At 37.4% G+C, this 18,792-nt stretch overlaps 1 protein-coding gene across 1 annotated transcript in view; it reads right to left on the bottom strand.

The window, feature by feature from the left end:
* Positions 1-18,792, bottom strand: part of OTUD4 (OTU deubiquitinase 4) — a 46,448-nt gene that overhangs the window by 20,787 nt on the left and 6,869 nt on the right. Inside the window, exons 3-8 of the mRNA XM_074338473.1 lie at positions 17,866-17,916; positions 7,458-7,504; positions 6,731-6,803; positions 5,162-5,243; positions 3,421-3,553; positions 138-195 (exon numbers count right to left, since the gene is read on the bottom strand). Of these exons, the coding sequence (XP_074194574.1) occupies positions 138-195; positions 3,421-3,553; positions 5,162-5,243; positions 6,731-6,803; positions 7,458-7,504; positions 17,866-17,916 (444 nt within the window). The remainder of the gene's footprint in view (positions 1-137; positions 196-3,420; positions 3,554-5,161; positions 5,244-6,730; positions 6,804-7,457; positions 7,505-17,865; positions 17,917-18,792) is intronic.

Here is an 18,792-nt window from a genome sequence, read left to right as displayed (position 1 = left end):
AAACTTCAAAAATTAAAGTTGCTGAAAAATTTCTTACTAGTAGATGCTCCTGAGTACTGAAAATGTACCAGAAAAGAGGAAAAAAAATAAGATTACAATTTCATAAGCTCTTATATTATTAACAGAAAAAAAAATACCTGATCACTTGACAAGTTTTTAAATCCATTCACAGCATTAGCAGTGGTAGCTTTACTCCTACAAAGGAAGACATGTAACTATAATTAGGAGTACAAAATGTGTTTGCAGGCAATTAACTTAGTCAAACTTCATATAAAAATCTCAAAAAAGTCAATTATATTCCAAAAGTCAAAGCTATATTCCAGGGGTGTCCAAACTTTTTTCAACGTTTTTCACCAACGGCCATATGCAGTAAAATACACAAACAGCCGGGCCACTCACTCAAGGTGAAGTACATATTGCCTCACCTGGTTTATTTAAGTAAACTAAATATATTTTTGGAATTTGCTGCGGGTGATATGAAAATGGATTGCAGGGCCGCAGTTTTGACACCCTTGCTATATTCCAATGAGCTCATACAAGTTTTAGTAAAGTGTATATGGAGAAGGAGTGAGCGTGAGCGTGTGTGTGTGTGTGTGTGTGTGTCAGAAAAAGAGAGAGAAGAGAGAGGGAGGGAGGGAGATAAGTCAAAGACTTTTATCAGTAATCCTACTGGCTCAATCAAGAAAACATATATAGATTGAAATTTGGTAACAAATATATGGTGATGGAAGGAGAACTGACTCTGGGTGGTGAAGACACAATGGGATTTATAGATGATGTAATAATACAGAGTTGTATACCTGAAATCTATGTGACTTTACTAACAATTTTCACCCCAATAAACTAAAAAAAAAAAGAAATTTGGGTGGACAGAATGAGTTTATAAAACATTCAATGTAAAAAATTTCCCTTTTTTTAATATATAGGTGAGGCTCCATTAAAGAAAATATTCCACTATAACAAGATGTACATTCTATTAAGAGTAGATACAAACTAAGTAATCAGTATGTTAAATGCTGGTAAGTGCTATGGGGGCGTCGGTAGGAAAAAATGATAGTGCTGAGTTATAGGCTTCAAATGATAAAAAGTGGAATGAGGAAACGACGTGAGATCTCTTTTTGAATAAAGAATTAAAAGTGGTGAGACAGCAAAGCTTATGGCTGGCTATTTAGTATTCCAGGCAGAGGGGACAGACAGCAAGTACAAAGACCCTGGGGTGACCAAGGGGCTGGCAAGGCTGCAACAGAGTGATCGCAAGTCTAGTGGGATATGTGATGAGAGGCTCCCTGTACTCCTCTTCTGTGCTACAATTCGTCTTTAAATCAATCTCTAGTTTTCAGGACATTTTCCAAGTGTATACCCTTAAACTCAGTAATCTTTAAGAGACCCCAAGTGTATACAGTCTACACTAAAAATGCACCCATCATTTCCAGTACTTCAGAACTGACCAATATGAACGCAAAAAGAATCCAGGCACAAGAGTACAATGACATCCTTGGTCCTTCCTCATTACCTACCTATTTTGCCATAACTATATAGCAGTATTTCATAATTGAAGGCTTGTCCACTCTAAGCCAGATGTGACACAAATCAAAAGAAATTTTAATAATACAACAGAAAGTTAACCAGAAAGGCTTCCATGTTTCAAGGGCTACAAAAGTACAGTATAAAAAGAAAAACAACAGCACAAGGAGCACACCTTCCCTGGTTAACTTTCCTCTATGCTTAATGACATGTCTTAATCAGACAGGTGCCTGGAGAAAACCATGGAGCAGAACGATCTATGCAAAGTTAGTCTATCCTAGCGTTATATTTACAAAGGCAGACCCAGATTCTAACCTAAATGATTCATTTCCTTCATACAAAGACATGGTAGTCAATCAAATTTTCAATCAGGATCAGAAAAATTTAATTCAGCAAATGCCTAGAACTACAGATAAAAGGAGATTTAAGTATTTCATAAAGATTTGATATCCTAAGGCTTAATTACATCTTTCTCTAGTTTCACAGTATGTAACCAAATAGGATACTTCCCTATTTAAGATGCAAGAGGAATAATATACATTTAGCTTCACTGGGAATGAAAAGAGTTGGTTCTTATAAAATACAAACTTCTTAATTGTTGATAAAAACTAATATATGTTAGACACACTATCTAAGAAATAGACTACACTTTGAATGCTATTTCATTTAATTCTTATAAATTCTCCCCTTTGAAGAAATATATCCTCATCTTTTAGCTACAGAATTGAGGCTTCTCAGTGAATTTAAGTACCATATTTTGCCGGGTATAATGTGCTCCCGTATATAATGCGTACCCACGTTTTTGGCCCAAACTTTCAGGGGAAAAAATCTTTCATCTTAATTTTTTAAATTCAAATTTTTGTTTGTTTATATTTAGGTACTTGCTTTTTGTATTGTAAAGGAATTTTAGCATTTATTTTTTAACATATTATGGTACAAGAAATTTTATGTAACAAATAATTACAAAACATAAGAACAGATACAGGTACAAGAAATTTTATGTACCAGTAACACATTTACAATATTTACGCATCATAGAAGGTCAAGAATTCTTCGTCATTGCAAGTTTGTCCTAAGTTCAACAAAACCAATTGTTATATTCCAGGATGTTATTTTGCATACGGATATTGTTATTGATTTCTAGAGTTACACTTTTAACTCATAAGCATAAATAAAAGAATTAAGAACATTTGTATGGATACATAATTAGTACTACTACCCATGTATAATACATACCCTTATTTCTCCCTCACAAGTTTGGGCCAAAAAGTGCACATTATTTATACATGGCCAAATACAGTAACTTTGCCCCAAGTCTAGTAAGTTGGCAGGAAGCCAGGATTGAAACCAGGTTTAGATGCCTGTCCGGAGCCCAAGCTTTTAACCACTACCCTACACGTCCTGTGTGGAAAAAGAAAATAAGCCTCAGAAAATCAAAGTTACATGCTATTCACAACCTAAACAGAGGCTGTTCACACTTCTACCCCACCTTGGGATTTTTATCTAAAAAGAAAAAGAGGTGGCATTATCTAAGAAAGAAAACAATAAAATAAAGTAAATCAAAATGGGCTCTTTTTCATCCCTGGATACGTAAATAATTGACAGGTTAACCTTAAAATTTTCTAATATACACACATATAGGTAGGACCAAATCTATTCTACATATATTCAACACCTAGATTACATAGAAATAGATCCTTATCAACCCAAAACATCAATTTTCAAAAGAAACAGTCCCAAAATTAGTGGCAGGGAAAAAGAAACTTCTGCACATTTCTCTATTTTAGGAATATCATAATACTGCAATGTGTCAGGCAACGCCATGCAGCAACATTTACTGAACCATTTCTTTGTGTGGCACTATAATGGTATTTCAGAACTTAAATTCATTCTTACTTGCAACTGTCATCCTCTGAATCTGATATTTCACTGTTGTTTTCATCAGCTACTTCAGAGGTGTCTAGTCCCATCAAGATTTTACTAACATCAGTTTTAAAGACCTTCTCATACAGCAATTCATAAAGGAGAGCTGCAATTAACAAGAGAGAGATGTTATACAACATTAACTAATTTTATGTTCTAACATAAAATTGTGAATGTCTACTGCCCAGGCTTCTAAAATCCTAACTAGACATCTGCAACATCTCATGGTCAACACAATTTAATCAGAAATTTACCTAGAGAGCAGCCAGAATTTCTGTCTGTGCAGTTAGTTTGAAATAATTTAATAAGATATACAATTTTAAAAACTAATAATAACATAAAAAGGTATCACAACTGCGAAACAAATATAATAAAAGCTAAACATGCATATTGAACAATTACTATACTCTATATACTGTGTTAAGCCTTTACGTACCTTCATATTTAATCCCAGCACACAATAATGTAATTATTCTAATTGTATGGACAAGGAATTTGAGAATTATAGATGCTATACAATCTGCCCAACCTTAAGAGGTTTGGATGGAAAATAGTAAGACTACTAGAAAGTAGATAACTGTTCATAAGAGACTAAAAAGAAACTTATAAAATGTGTTCTCTGCAACCACTAAAGAAGCATACACAATTGTTTTGCTTTAAAAACAAAAACAAAACCAAAAAAAATGGAAAAAAAACACATGGAAATATATATGACCAAATAGTCAAAAACACTTACATATAGAATTTAGGACTCTCATTTGGTTTTACTACAGTAATCTTTATGAAAACAAGGGCACTAAGAATTCATCAACAATGGGTGCCCACCCTCGAAATGAGTCCCCAAAGAGACCTCCGTCTCACAGATCATCTTTCTTCTACCCCTGATATCATCGAAACCACAGACACTGAGAAATATAGGAAGGTAGGCTCCATGAGATATCCTTCCCAAAGCTGTAACGTCCAGATTTTGACTAGCTGGGAGAGGTGGAAACAGCCCAGGATTTAGACAGCTAGACTTTCATACCTCAAAAGAGACCAATTTTAGAAATCTGCATTACACATTATCTTACTGGTCACCACTGGCTTAACAACAGGGGAAAAAGCTGTTATATGCCCAACTACTGCTTTGTATGAGTGATGTGCACTTTGTCAGAACAGATGATAAGAGGTAAAGCAAGGAACTACTGGAAGGAAGCCTTTTATCCTCCCAGTGAATATGTGGCAAAATCTGGTGACATTTTAGATTGTCACAATGGGAGAGCAATCTACTGGCATCTACTGTGTAGATGGCAGGGATACTACTTAATACCCTACAACGAACAGGACAGCCCTCTCCCACAACAAAGAATTACCTGGCCCAAAAGATCAATAATGCCAAGGTTAACAACCCCTACTCTAGAGCTAAATACAATCAAATGTTTGATTTGCTCGGTCATTTAGGCTTTCAAGCTATACACCAGCAGCTTTAAAAACACATACAAATCCTTATTATTAAACTTAATGACTGCAGGAATGAAATAACTTTGTATTTACAAGTCAAACTCAAGCTACTAGCTCTTTTTCCCCCCAGTTATTATAGTATTAATATTTTTGGTAACCTAATGTTCCCAGAAATATCTTTTTATACAAGAATATATTTGCCCTGACTTGTTTGTATTAAGACTGGGTAGCTTAGGAATATCATTTCCTATACAAACACAAGAGAGATACTTACACTGACACATAGCAGAGCTCTCTTTATACTTTATGGGATAGACAATATCATAATGATTTCCATTTGAAAAACACAGTAAAACCTGAAAGGGAAAAATAAAAGACAGCTTTCAGTCCTTCACATACGACATTTATATAGCCACTTATTACCTACAATATCTCTGAAGTACTAATAAATAATTTCTAAACAGAAAGTAAATATTTTAGAAGCTACCTAAAGCTCCAATGCAGTCAACTACGGTACATCCATATACTAAAATGTTACCTAGTCATTAAATCAGAAGTTCTTAATGACTTGGGGAAATGCTTATGGATCATAAAAACTACAATATATGAAAACAGCATGATTTCAACTATTTAAAGAACAAGAGTCAAGAGCTTTTAAGAAAATATTCCAAAATCTTATTAATGCTTACCTTTAACAAGCAGGCTCAAAAGATTTTTTCCTGCTTCTTTATAGTTTTAAGTACAGTGAACCTTGAACCAATGTGGGGGTTAGGGGCACTGACCCCGGGCGCAGTCAAAAATCCACATGTAACTTTTAACTCTCCCAAAACTTAACAAGCCCTCCCTCAATATCCACAGTAGATTGGTCCAGAACACAGTCCCCAGCTCCCACCCCCGCAATACCAAAATCAGAGAATGCTCAAGTCCTTTATATAAAATGGTACAGAACAATGTATACACTTGGCTCTCCGCACCTGCAGATTCCCATCCTTGGATGGAAAATACCGTTTTTGATCTGCGGTTGGCTGAATCCACAAATGTGACACTCTGGGACACAGAGGACAGAATGTATATTTATTTTTGAAATCCATGTATAAGTGGACCCATGAAGTTCAAATCCATGTTGTTCAAGGGTCAACTGTACTTCCTAACTAGTCAATTACTTATGCAAAGAGAAATGCACACACATTTTGTTTAATTATGTCATATTCCAATACTGAGAAAGGTGAGATCCAGAGCCAAGCACCTTGGAAAGCCCAAGTCTTTACACAGGTAGTCCTTCATTCAATTCCCTGCCTCCTAACCACCATTAGAATGGTGATAAGACACTTATATTTGGCCTGAATGATTACCAATCAGCTAATTAACACAAATTAGTTTTTCTTATAATGAATCAGTTTTCTTCCTAGACTTAATGTAATTTTTCAATTGTTTCTGCTTTGTGAATAGATAATGACACCTTAACCAGCAAATTATCTTTATAATGGTAAATATATCACAATTACCAAAGTACTTCTGGATGCAATAGCAGAACCTATTTTCACAAGTTATTTTATTATTTAATGTTTATATTGATGTAAAACAATAATCTAATTAATCACATGCAATATTTTTCCCTTTGGTAAAATGTTATGACAGGGTCCAACACAGTGATTTGTGGAGAAAAACATATACAAAATAATATGGATCGATGATTAACAGGAACTTAAAAAAAATCATCAGGTAACCTTCATGTAGAAATATTTCGAAAAATCACTTTAAAATTATTGCTTAGGAGGTCAAGGTAGCAACTGAGTGGTTCTTTTACTTAAATCCTTCAGGAAACATTTAGAAAAATTCTTACCTTTTCAGGAAAATTATTTTCAGTTACTTGTGAAGGAGAAACATTTGGTTCCCGATAAATTACAAAATCTTTCCTGAAAATAACATTAGAAATTACTGCTTATGGAATATATTTCATAAATTGAGATTTAATCATTCAATCATTCATTCATCAAGAGCCTAGTATGTGCCAAGCATTGGTCTGGGCATTAAAGATATAGCAGTAAACAAAAGGCAGTAATGGAATAAGTTGTAAAATACCTATATAAAAGTATTTTTAATACAATTTCAAATATAATTTGCATATGTGTGACTTCAGATATAATTCTAAAAGGAGACCTCAAAACTCAGAAATCATAAGGAAGCAATATATAAAAGCATTTTGAAAACAAAAAAATAAAGCATTCACCTGCTCCTCTATTAGTCAATAGTAGTAAAATTAATAACGTGTGTTTTGCCTAGTTTAGTGGCCATTTAATGCCAGCCTTGACAAAGTAGAAAATAATTTCTCTATCAGGCTGATTGGTAAGTGATATAGTTTATAGGCCTGGAAAAATTTCTGTATGCTTTTCCAAAAATATTTTGAATATTAGAATTTCTAAACGTTGACATATCTAAATGTCAGAAACAACTTAGAAAATACACTTCATAACCAATGCATAAAACTGCTATTTAAACAGTTTTAGTATAATGGAATATACTAATTTCCCACTAACTTTATTTTTGTTTAATGTTATTAGAGTGTTTACCTGTACATCAGAGAAAGGGCACTTATTTCCACCTGTCCTACCCATTCCTGTATTAAAGAAAAAAAGTTGGCACATAAATGTCTCATGCTTTTTACAACATACCTCTAAACAATCTTAACATGCTTTTACACAATATAGCTAATAAACTACAAAAGCTCATTATTATAAATATTACAAAAACATTTCTATAAAACAGGCTGTAATATGTACTTAAAAGCCCAAGTCTCTGTTGCAAAAAATCCTTAGTACTAGTGTGGTAAGACCCTGGAGTGGTATCTCTCAGGTGAGAATTTGTTGAATTTTTTTGAAGGCAAGAGCTCTGTCCTCCAAACTAGCACCCACGGCAGAGCCCGGCACATGAGATGTGCCCAGAAAACGCGATGTGGAATAGAAGCAGAACTCAGAAATCAGAAAGAGAAAAAAAGGACAGGTCTCTTATCTTCAGGGTGACTGAAGACAGAAACAGAGCAGTGTCCCAGCAATCATTTTTGAAATGAGACACAACTTCTACAGTCCTTGTAAGTCTTTATGCCTTTTAGAAAGAAATGAACAGTATACATAAAAATTTAAGAGTATGTCCATATACCCTTTCAGACAGCAATTCAATTTCTATAAATCTATCCTAAAGAAATAGTTCGTATGTCCACAAAGATGTTCACTGTACCTATCTGTAATAGTTTAAAAAAAAAAGTTTAAGCCCCAAGATTCCACTAATAGGTAAAGAATTATTAAGTAACTTACGTTTCATCTGCACTACGCATGGAACAACATGCAGTCATTAAGACTGAGGTAAACCCATGTGAACTGACTTGGAAAGATCACTCAAGACTAGTATGAAAAGTCATAGTAAAATAACCCTTTTGTGTAAAACAAACAAAAAGGTATGTTTAATATGTATGTGTACATTCCTAGAAAGAGAACTGGAAGGACACATCTTAAACTGACAATGCAGACAGGGAATTCAGGATAAGAGAAAATGAAAGATTTTTCACTCTTCATTCTGTATTAAATCTTTTATTACGACAATGTATTCTACACAACAATGTATTCAATGAAATTAGTAACCAACACTCACTAAAAATAATGAACTATGGTAAGTGAATGCTGCCACTTTCCTTGAAATAAATTTGAGATAGGGAAAAGATTTTAGACAATGTTTTGATCTCAGACAAGGAACAGAGTCCTTCCCTCTAGACTTTTCATTTTAGTAGCTCTTAAAAGTTGGCTCTGGTTTTCAAAATGAAATGGGTGCCATATATTAAAACAGATTTCTTAAAATAAGTCTCTGCTTAACAATCATGGCATCTCATAAACTGCTACAAGCAACACCCTCTGGTGTAGATGAAATCCTTCACTGAAACCAGTCTGCATAGATCACAAGCACATCTGCTTTCTGCAAAATGTGTTAGTTACATCACTTAAAAAATGGAAAACTATTCTACTCATGTCAACAAAATACTTCTTAAATAATGTACCATTTTATAAGTATTTAATCTTCAGAATAAATTCTGCTGTAGTGTGGTTAACTAAACAATGGTTATAATATCCTATTGTCTTCTCTAACCAATCAATTTTAAATTACAAAAAAAAAATCTACGTTCTACCACTGTCTTCTATCTTAAGGCTATAATTTTATTTACTTGACACTTTTTATGATGTTTGATATATTTCCTTACAGTGGGTGAAAGTATTTCTGCAAAGATCTGCTTTAACCAATGAACTATATCAAAAATGCATAATTTAAATGTTCATAGTCATAAGCAAATTTTTGTTCCTCATAAGATACTATTAAGAAAATGAAAAGATATAAATTGGAAGAAAATATTTACAAAAAATATACCCATGCAGTATAAAGAATTCTTATAATAAAACCTCCAACATAATAAAAAATTCGCAAAATCTAAACATTTTACCAGTGAAGACATATGGATGGGAAATAAGCACATGAAAAGCAGCTCAACATTATGAGAAATGCAGATTAAAAATCAGAGTAATAGCATTACACAACCACTAAAACTTAAGCTACAACTTAAAAGGCTGACAATACTAAGTATTGAAGATGTAGAGCAATTGGAATTCTCATATATTGCTAATGAGAAAGCAAAACGGCACAGCCACTTTGGGAAAGCGTGGCGGTTTCTTATTAACTTAAACATACATTTACCATATGACCCAGTAATTCCATGCCTAGGTATTAATCCAAGAGAAAAGAAAACATACATCCACACAAAGACTTAAAAGCAAATGTTCTTAGAGATTTAATCATAATAGCCCCAGAAGTGGAAAGAAACCAAATATCTATCAACTGGTAAATGGATAAACAAATTATAGTGTATCCACATAACTAATGACTACTTCACAATAAAAAAGAACTACTAATACATTTGACAACATGGCTGAATCTCAAAGGTTCCATTATGCTAGGTGAAAAAAAGCCAGACACATAAGACTACACACTGTTATCACTCTCTGAGTCTAGAAAAGGTGAAACTTGGAAATCAGATCAGTGGTTGCTGAGAGGGGTGTGAGAAGGGGTGGCCAGTTAGCTCAGGTGGTTAGGGTGTGGTGCTAATAACACCAAGGTTGCCAGTTCGATCCCCACCTGGGCCACTGTGAGCTGCGCCCTCCTTTAAAAAAAGGGGAGGGGGGGGCATGAGGAACTTTTTGCAGTGATGGAAGTGTCCCATATGATGTTTATGCTGGTGGTTACACACTAAATACGTATGTCAAATCTCATCAAATTATACACTTACTTGTACAACCGGTGAATTTTCTTGTATGTCAATTTTACCTTAGTAAAGTGGGCAAAAATAAATTCTTGCAAAATGTTTGAGGTATTTTCATAATGTTCCACTGCTTTCATAAATAAAAGGATAAGGATGGGGCGGCCGGATGGCTCAGTTGGTTAGAGCGCGAGCTCTCAACAAGGTTGCCGGTTCAATTCCCACATGGGATGGTGGCTGCGCCCCCTGCAACTAAGATTGAAAACGGCGATTGGACTTGGAGCTGAGCTGCGCCCTCCACAATTAGATTGAAGGACAACGACTTGCTTGGGTCCTGGAGAAATACACTGTTCCCCAATATTCCAATAAATAATTTTTAAAAAATGGTAAAGATGCTTTCTCTGAGAATTGGATGAAGCAATGGAGTTTATCCGTCAACTATTTCTTTTCATTTCATACATCCCATATATCAGGGAGAAAAAAAAACGAATGAAGACATAAACATGTTGCTAATAACAAAGAACAAACAACTGTTCAGAAGGTACCGAAAACATCTGGGGAAGAAGTTTGATAAGATGGAAGGGGGGGTCATAAGAATTAAAAATCTTCCCATCCAGCAGCCTGGAGAAGAGGCACCTGTCCTATGTACTTAAACCACATCAACTTTCCTTCCTTTCCCTCCTTCCTTTCCCAGGCTCTCAGATCAGTCTCAGTTCAGTTCACGCTACCTCATTTCTCCCTCTGTGCCCTTCGTTCCACTCCCAGTATGTCTATCCTTTTTCAGACCCTCACAGTCCAACAGCCTGAAAGGCTGCACAAAGATTACTATAAAATAACATTGTGGACTTTGTTCTGATTAAAAAATAAATGGTTTTGTCATCTCCTTTATTTTCTATAGAAGTACAAATGACCAGTAACTCTCATTTAAGTTACCTTAAATCAAGTTAAAGAATCTTAATGTCTGTTCACATGTCCTTTTCTCCATGGTTTCTGGCACCCAAGGACATGACAGACACTAAAATATGTTAACTGTGTGATTCATCTCTCTACAAGTTTGACTGCAATAAAATCTACCAATGGGGTGTTACCAATTTTTAAAAATCACTAGTAATATTACTACCTAGAAATTAGAACTTCTAACATTCTGGCCTCTATTTTTCCTATCTATAACATATAACACAACATAGATTTAACATTTATTTAACACACACAAATTGACCATCAATTAGGCACCCCAAACTGAAAGATAACTATGGAATTCCAAAAGCAATATACAATGCTTGCCTTCAAAGATGCTCATAAACTAAGAGAAAAAAATATAAACTTCAGGAAAATGAATTTGTGACCATGGTATATCGGCAAAACTCAGTGTTGAAATCATGGTCTGGAGTGGATTCAGAGGGTGTTCTTCTCCCAAACTGAATTCATACTATACGTATTCCTTTTTTCACACTTAATATAGTGTGCACATTTTCCATGCATTAAACAATTTTTTTCAACCACTGCAACTGATGTTCCTGCCTCTGGTCTGAGCCACTTCCAAACCATCTTTACACAAAATTCTTTCATCCGTCCATCCAGTCAGTCAGTAAAAATGCCACACACTATTCTCTGGTTCACAACAATGAACAAAACATACTTCCTGCCTCAAAAAACTTCAAAGGCTTCCCAATGCCCAATTCCTCAGGCACAGAGACTTTGATTCAGGTCAGGAATGGAGGCCAGGGAATTTGCATTTTCACAACCATCATCTCAGGTGATTCTGAGGCAGATGATATATAGCTCACACTTTGAGAAATGCTGACCTAAAGCATAAGCTCCATACTGCTGGGCCTAGCATGAAGGACCTCCCATGATCTGACCCACAGCCTGCCCTGTGACTTATTTCTCACTACCTCCTACCTTCTCAAGCTCCATGCTCCACACAAACTGGACTGCTTTCTGAATCTGCCTTGCTCACAATTTTCAGTACGCGGAAATGTTTACGAAACTAATATTCACCCCAGGGATTTCTTATTCAGAATCTATTCAGACTTCAAATGCCAACTCACTCTCCAACTCTTGCTTTGCCTACACAGCTGCAAATAAAACTGAATGCCGACAGCATCATATCTATACTTCTTATGAAACATGTACTTTCTCACTTGTATTAGATACTCTTCCCCACCACAAAGAAATTCCTAAGAATAGCATTCAAATCTCAGTTACCTCTGTATTCCCAGGGTGACCGACAAATGTTGGCCCACAACAAGCACTAAAATTGGGGTAGGGAATCAAATGGAGACACCGGTCATTGATCAAACACTCTGATCTTGTATTATTATCCCCTTTCATCTCTACCTGACTCCTCTTCGTAGCTTCTTCCTTTCCTAAAGTCATTTTAAACAATGATTACCTCTGGGGCTGATGGAACATTCTACATGGCATTCTATATGACATTCCACAATATTTGGATTTTCACAGAATATTAGTTTCGTAAACAGAAAAAATATTCTTTTAACCTCAACATGACTGACAAAGTGTGGCATCAGGACCTGGTGTGGAAGTACTATCCTATCCTTTCATTCTTCCTTCTTCTCAAGCTCATCATGTGAAATGGAACCTCCATTAAAAAACCTTGTCTTCTCAGTTACCTAAGGAAGCAATCAAATCTTGTCCTGTCCAGAGATAACCAATATGACACAGTAGGTAAATGCTGTGCTTACCTTCTCTCACAACCACATCAAAATTACAACTAATCTGCAAAACAACTAGTATTGAAAAATCACCTAAAACCAATCTAAACTGAAGCCTTTCAACCAAGGACGCGCAGTAGGAGGGGCAGAGACCAGAACGGGCTGGTCTCACACCTGCATGTGACCATTCAAGATGGGGAGGAGTATTTTAGCTGTGGAGGTTCTCCCACGCCCCCAGAGGAGCGAGAGATCCCAGCCCCGGGTTCCAGTGCCAGAGAAAGAAGTCCCCATAATTTCCGGTTGTGAAAACCAGTAGATTGTGACTGAGTGAGACCAAGTACTGCTGCACTCACAGGGGCTCCGCTTAAATGGACTGCACGAGGACTTACCCACCAACAGAATCACTCGCTCTGAGCTCCAGCGCTGGGGCAGCAGCTGGAAAGGCGGCAGGGACATACAGTGGGGAATTAAGTTGTCTGCCTTGGGACAGGGGCTGGAGAGGCGGCTTTCTCCTGGACAGGTGAGCTGGCGCTGGTAGAGGCCATTGTTTCTTTGCTGAGGGCTCCCGCTCCCTGCATGCAGACGCAGGTAACTGCCATATCTGAGTCTCCTCCTATCGTTCGCCATGCCCTGGCGATTCAAGACCCAGGCCCGCCCAACTTTTGGGCACACCCAGGCTGCTTTCAGAGGCTTTTTCATGCAGACAGCCAGCTTTGGCTCAAGCTGCAGACTTTCCTAGGGTCTCTTAAAGGTTCGCAGACCCCAGACAAGCAGCATCTGGCTTGACTGCGTCCTGTACCTCTGGATGAGCAGCCCTAAGTGTGGCACTAGCGGCAGCCAGCCTTCGTTTGTGGCATGGCCTCTCAAGGCGCTTCCAAGCTCAGCACTGGTGACTGGTGGCAGCGGATTTCTTTGTGGCTCCTGTTGGGTGGCCCGGGGGGGGGCCGGAGGTGCGTGGGGTGCAGGGCACAGCTGAAGTAGACCTACAGCAGATGCTCTCCAAGGTGGTCCTGGGGCTGGCGCCCCCAGTGGCCAGCTTCAAAACAAGCTGGAGCATTACCCAGCTGCCTCCAAGTACAACACACCTAAGGGGCGGATTGGGTGGGCACCAGAGTCCTGCTGAGGCAGATCCTGCTCTGTAGGGTCAGCCCTGCAACAACAACCCTTCCACTGTAGTCAAGGCCAGTCCTCACATCCAGTGAGCCTTAGGGTCAGTCCCTCCCACCAATGTGCACTTATCAACCAAGGCTCAACTACAAGAGGAGGGCACACACAACCCACACAAGGGACTCACCTGGAGCACACAGCTCAGGTGACCAGAAAGACTGTGCCACTGAGCCCCACAGCACACCTACTACAGAAGGCCACTCTGCTAAAACCGGAAGACATAGGAGCCCTACCTAATACATAGAAACAAACACAGGGAGGCAGCCAAATAGAGAGACAAAGAAACATGTCCCAAATAACAGAACAAAGCTCCAGAAAAAGAACTAAGCAAAACGGAGATAAACAATCTATCAGACGTAGAGTTCCAAATACTGGTTATAAGAATGCTCAATGGGGCGACCGGTTAGCTCACTTGGTTAGAGTGCAGTGCTCTTAACAACAAGGTTGCCGGTTCGATCCCTACATGGGCCACTGTGAGCCATGCCCTCCACAATTAGATTGAAATAACTACTTGACTTGGAGCTGACAGGTCCTGGAAAAACACACTTAAAATAAAAGTCAAAATAAAAAGAATGCTCAATGATCTCAGGGAGAACAGAGATAGGAAGCATAAAAATGGAGATGGAAACCATGAAAAAGAACCAGTCAGAAATAAAGGATACAATAATGGAAATGAAGAATATACACTGGTTCCTCGGTTTTCCAACATCTCCGTTGACAAACATTTAGGTTTACGAACGCCATAAATTTTATGGATCTATGGTATCATTAGATAGTAAAATTCATGCTAAATTTGCGGTTTTAGGGGTTGATTTTAAAGGTCTGGAATGGATTAATCCATTTTGCATTACTTTCTATGGGGAAACTGTGTCTCGGTTTTTGCATGTTTCAGAACTCGAACCATCTTCCAGAACGGATTATGTTCAAAAACCGAGGTACCACTGTATTACAGGGAATCAACAGATTAGATGAAGCAGAGGATTCAACCAGCAATGCAGAAGATAAGGTAGCAGAAACACCCAACCAGAACAGCAAAAAAAAAAAAAAAGAATTCAAAAAATTGAAGCGAGTTTAAGGGGCCTCTGGGACAATATCAAGCGTACCAACATTCTCATTATAGGGGTACCAGAGTGAAAAGAGAGAGAGCAAGGAACTGAAAACTTATTTGAAGAAATAATGACAGAAAACGTCCCCAACCTGGTGAAGGAAATAGACATACAAGACCAGGAAGTGCAGAGAGTCCCAAACAAGACAGACCCAAAGAGGCCAACACCAAGACACATCATAATTAAAACACCAAAGGTTGAAGACAGAGAATCTTAAAAGCAGCAAGAGAAAAGCAGTCACCTATAAGGGAGCCCCCATAAAACTGGCAGCTGATTTCTCAACAGAAACTTTGCGGGCAAGAAGGGAGTGGCAGGAAATATTCCAAGTGATGAAAAGCAACAACATCTAACCAAGATTACTCTACCAGCAAAGCTATCATTTAGAATTGAAGGACAGACAAGGAGCTTCCGAGACAAGAAAAAGCTGAAGGAGTTCATCACCACCAAACCAGTATTACAAGGAATCTTAGAGGGACTTCTTTAAGATGAGAGGGGGGTTAAGGATGGGTGAAAGGGGAAGGGATTAATGAGTACAAATTGGTTGTTACACAGTCGTCATGGGGATGTAGGGTATAGCGTAAGGAATATAGTCAATAATATTGTAACAACTGGATATGGTGCCAAATAGGTACTAGATCTACCAGGGTGATAAATGGGAATGGGGTTGGGGGCAGGGTGAAAAAGGTGAAGGTATTAAGAAATCCAAATTGGTAGTTAAGGGCCGGCCTGGTGGGTCAGGCGGTTAGAGCTCCATGCTCCTAACTCTGAAGGCTGCCAGTTCGATTTCCACATGGGCCAGTGGGCTCTCCACCACAAGGTTGCCAGTTCGATTCCTCGAGTCCCGCAAGGGATGGTGGGCAGTGCCCCCTGCAACTAAGATTGAACATGGCACCTTCAGCTGAGCTGCCACTGAGCTCCCGGGTGGCTCAGTTGGTTGGAGCGTGTCCTCTCAACCACAAGGTTGCCGGTTCGACTCCCGCAAGGAATGGTGGTCAGCGCCCCCTGCAATCAGCAACGGCAACTGGACCTGGAGCTGAGCTGCACCCTCCACAACTAAGACTGAAAGGACAACAACTTGAGGCTGAACGGCACCCTCCACAACTAAGATTGAAAGGACAACGACTTGACTTGGAAAAAAGTCCTGGAAGTACACACTGTTCCCCAATAAAGTCCTGTTCCCTTTCCCCAATAAAAATCTTTAAAAAACAAAAAAAAAGACTGGAGGCTTTAGCTGGAAATGATTTAAAAAAAAAAAAAAAATTGGTAGTTAATGCAGTATGGGGATTCGAATCAACAATGTTGTAAAAATCATGTAAGGTGCCAGATGGGCACAGGACTTATCAGGGGGATCACTTCATAGACTGTGTAGATGCCTGGCAATGCGTTCTACACCTGAAAGCTGAAGTAGAGTAATATTGAATGTCAACTATTATTAAATATATAGGTATTTATAGTCACGGGATGTGGAGTACAACATAGGGAAGATGGTCAATGGTATTATAACAGCTGTGTAAGATGTCAGAGAGGTAGTAGCTTGCGGGGTGGGTTATCACTTAATGAGGGGTTTACATATCTAACTATTAAGTTGCTTTGTACACCTGAAACTAAAAAAATAAATTAAAATTAAAAATAAATAAAAATCTTGCCCTGTCCACAAATCTCCATACACATACAAACAGAGCATCCTGAAATTCATCACCACTGTTATTTTAGGTCTTTTATGCTACAATCTATGCCATTATAACAAAAATAAAAACACCATGACTCTGTCCTTAGGCAACATCCAGTGCACAATACACAGCTCTGTCTTCTAATTAAATGCCGTGTAAAGTGTATACCTAAGAGCTAGAGCTAGATGGGGGTCGGGGGAGAAGGTGAAGGGATTAGAAAGCACAAATTGGTAGTCACAAAACAGTCACAGGGATGTGAAATGCAGTATGGGGAATGTAATCAATGTTGTAGACTACGTAGGGTATCAGATGGGTACTGGACTCATTGGGGGGAATCACTTCATCGATTATATAAATGCCTAATACAACCCTGTACAACTAAAATAAAATAATACTGAATGTCAACTATAATACACAAACACACACACACACAGGGTGCCAAAAAATATATACACATTTTAAGAAAGGCAAAAACTGTATTAAGATTACACTGATGGTAAGCACTTTGAGCACCTCTTGTAATTGCAGAAGTCAAACGTGATTTGTATTCATCTTTTGTTATTGGTACATATTGAGTATTACAATTTTAATAGTTTTTTCCTTTCTTAAAATGTGTATACATATTTTTGGCACCCTCTGTATATATACCGTTTCCCCGAAAATAAGACCTAGCCACTAAGTTCTAAAGTGTCTTTTGGAGCAAAAATTAATATAAGACCCGGTCTTATATTAATTTTTGCTCCAAAAGACACATTAGAGCTGACGGTCTGGCTACGTCTTATTTTCAGGGTAACACGGTAGTCACAAGGTGAAAATCACAGCATAGGCAATATAGTCAATGGTACTATTAATAGCTTTGTATGATATCAGAGGGGTAGTAAGATTTTGGGTGTTATCTCTTTGTGAGAGGAGTAAATGTCTAACATTGTATTGTTTTATACACCTGAAACTAATAAAAAAAAATGTATACCTAAGAAATGTTTATAAAGAAACAGGGTAACTCACTGTAACTTCTTCATATACTATATTAATCTTAAATATTAAAAAAATGTTAGATTACTGCATACCTGTGGATTTTCCAAACGTTTTAAATATTCTTCAAATGACCCTTCTACAAACTGAAAAAAGAAAAAAAGAAAGTCTATTAAGAATACATCAAAACAATAATTAACCTCTTCACCGTGAATTACCAAGTTCTTACACAAACCTTGCATACATTAGAAATGGTAAAAAATATATATACATATATAATCTAATTATGAAAATACAAATGACTAAGTGAAGATCATAAACATAGAAAAGAATTTACAGAAGGAAGCACTGTCAGAAAAGGCTTCCTGGACAGAATCTGGATGGGCAAAGGGACAACGTGGCATATGGAGGCAGTGACAGCACCGTATTGGGAAGACAGGAGTGACCTGGCTGGAAGGAACACTTCCCTCTTCGTAGGGAGAGAGGAACTCAACTGGACACCTGTTTATAGAGGGCTTTGAGCCCAGGCAGGACTTTCAGAAGAGGGAGAAGGCATTTCAAGGTCACCACAGGTGATATTATGAACTGAAAAATTACATAAAAAAACAGTACTTTAAGATTAATTTAATGGCCAATGGGTAGGAAGAGAATTAAATAAAGACAGATAACATTAGCTAAGAAATTAGTTTACTAATACAGATATGAACATTCATTGTATCTTGGGTCAGTTATACTAAAAACAGAGGTAAGAATAATGCTAAAAATATTTTGAAGAACCAACAAAAATTTTCTAATACAGCTTAATCATTGTTACTTTAACAAAAATAAAATTGAGTTTATTCAAGCTATGTGATAATATTTTTTGTTTTTCTAAGAGCGATTGCACTAATTTAATTCAGAAAGCTCTAAAAGACATGTCTGAAACACCAAATTGAATTTTATTTAAATTACACTCCCAGTCAATTTAGCAAAGTAATACACTTAAAAACATTAAAGTACACTCCCAGTCTATAAAAATCTTT

This window comes from Rhinolophus sinicus, linkage group LG07, assembly GCF_036562045.2.
Source record: "Rhinolophus sinicus isolate RSC01 linkage group LG07, ASM3656204v1, whole genome shotgun sequence".
NCBI classification, from domain to species: domain Eukaryota; kingdom Metazoa; phylum Chordata; class Mammalia; order Chiroptera; family Rhinolophidae; genus Rhinolophus; species Rhinolophus sinicus.
This window is presented reverse-complemented; position numbering and strand designations above follow the sequence as displayed.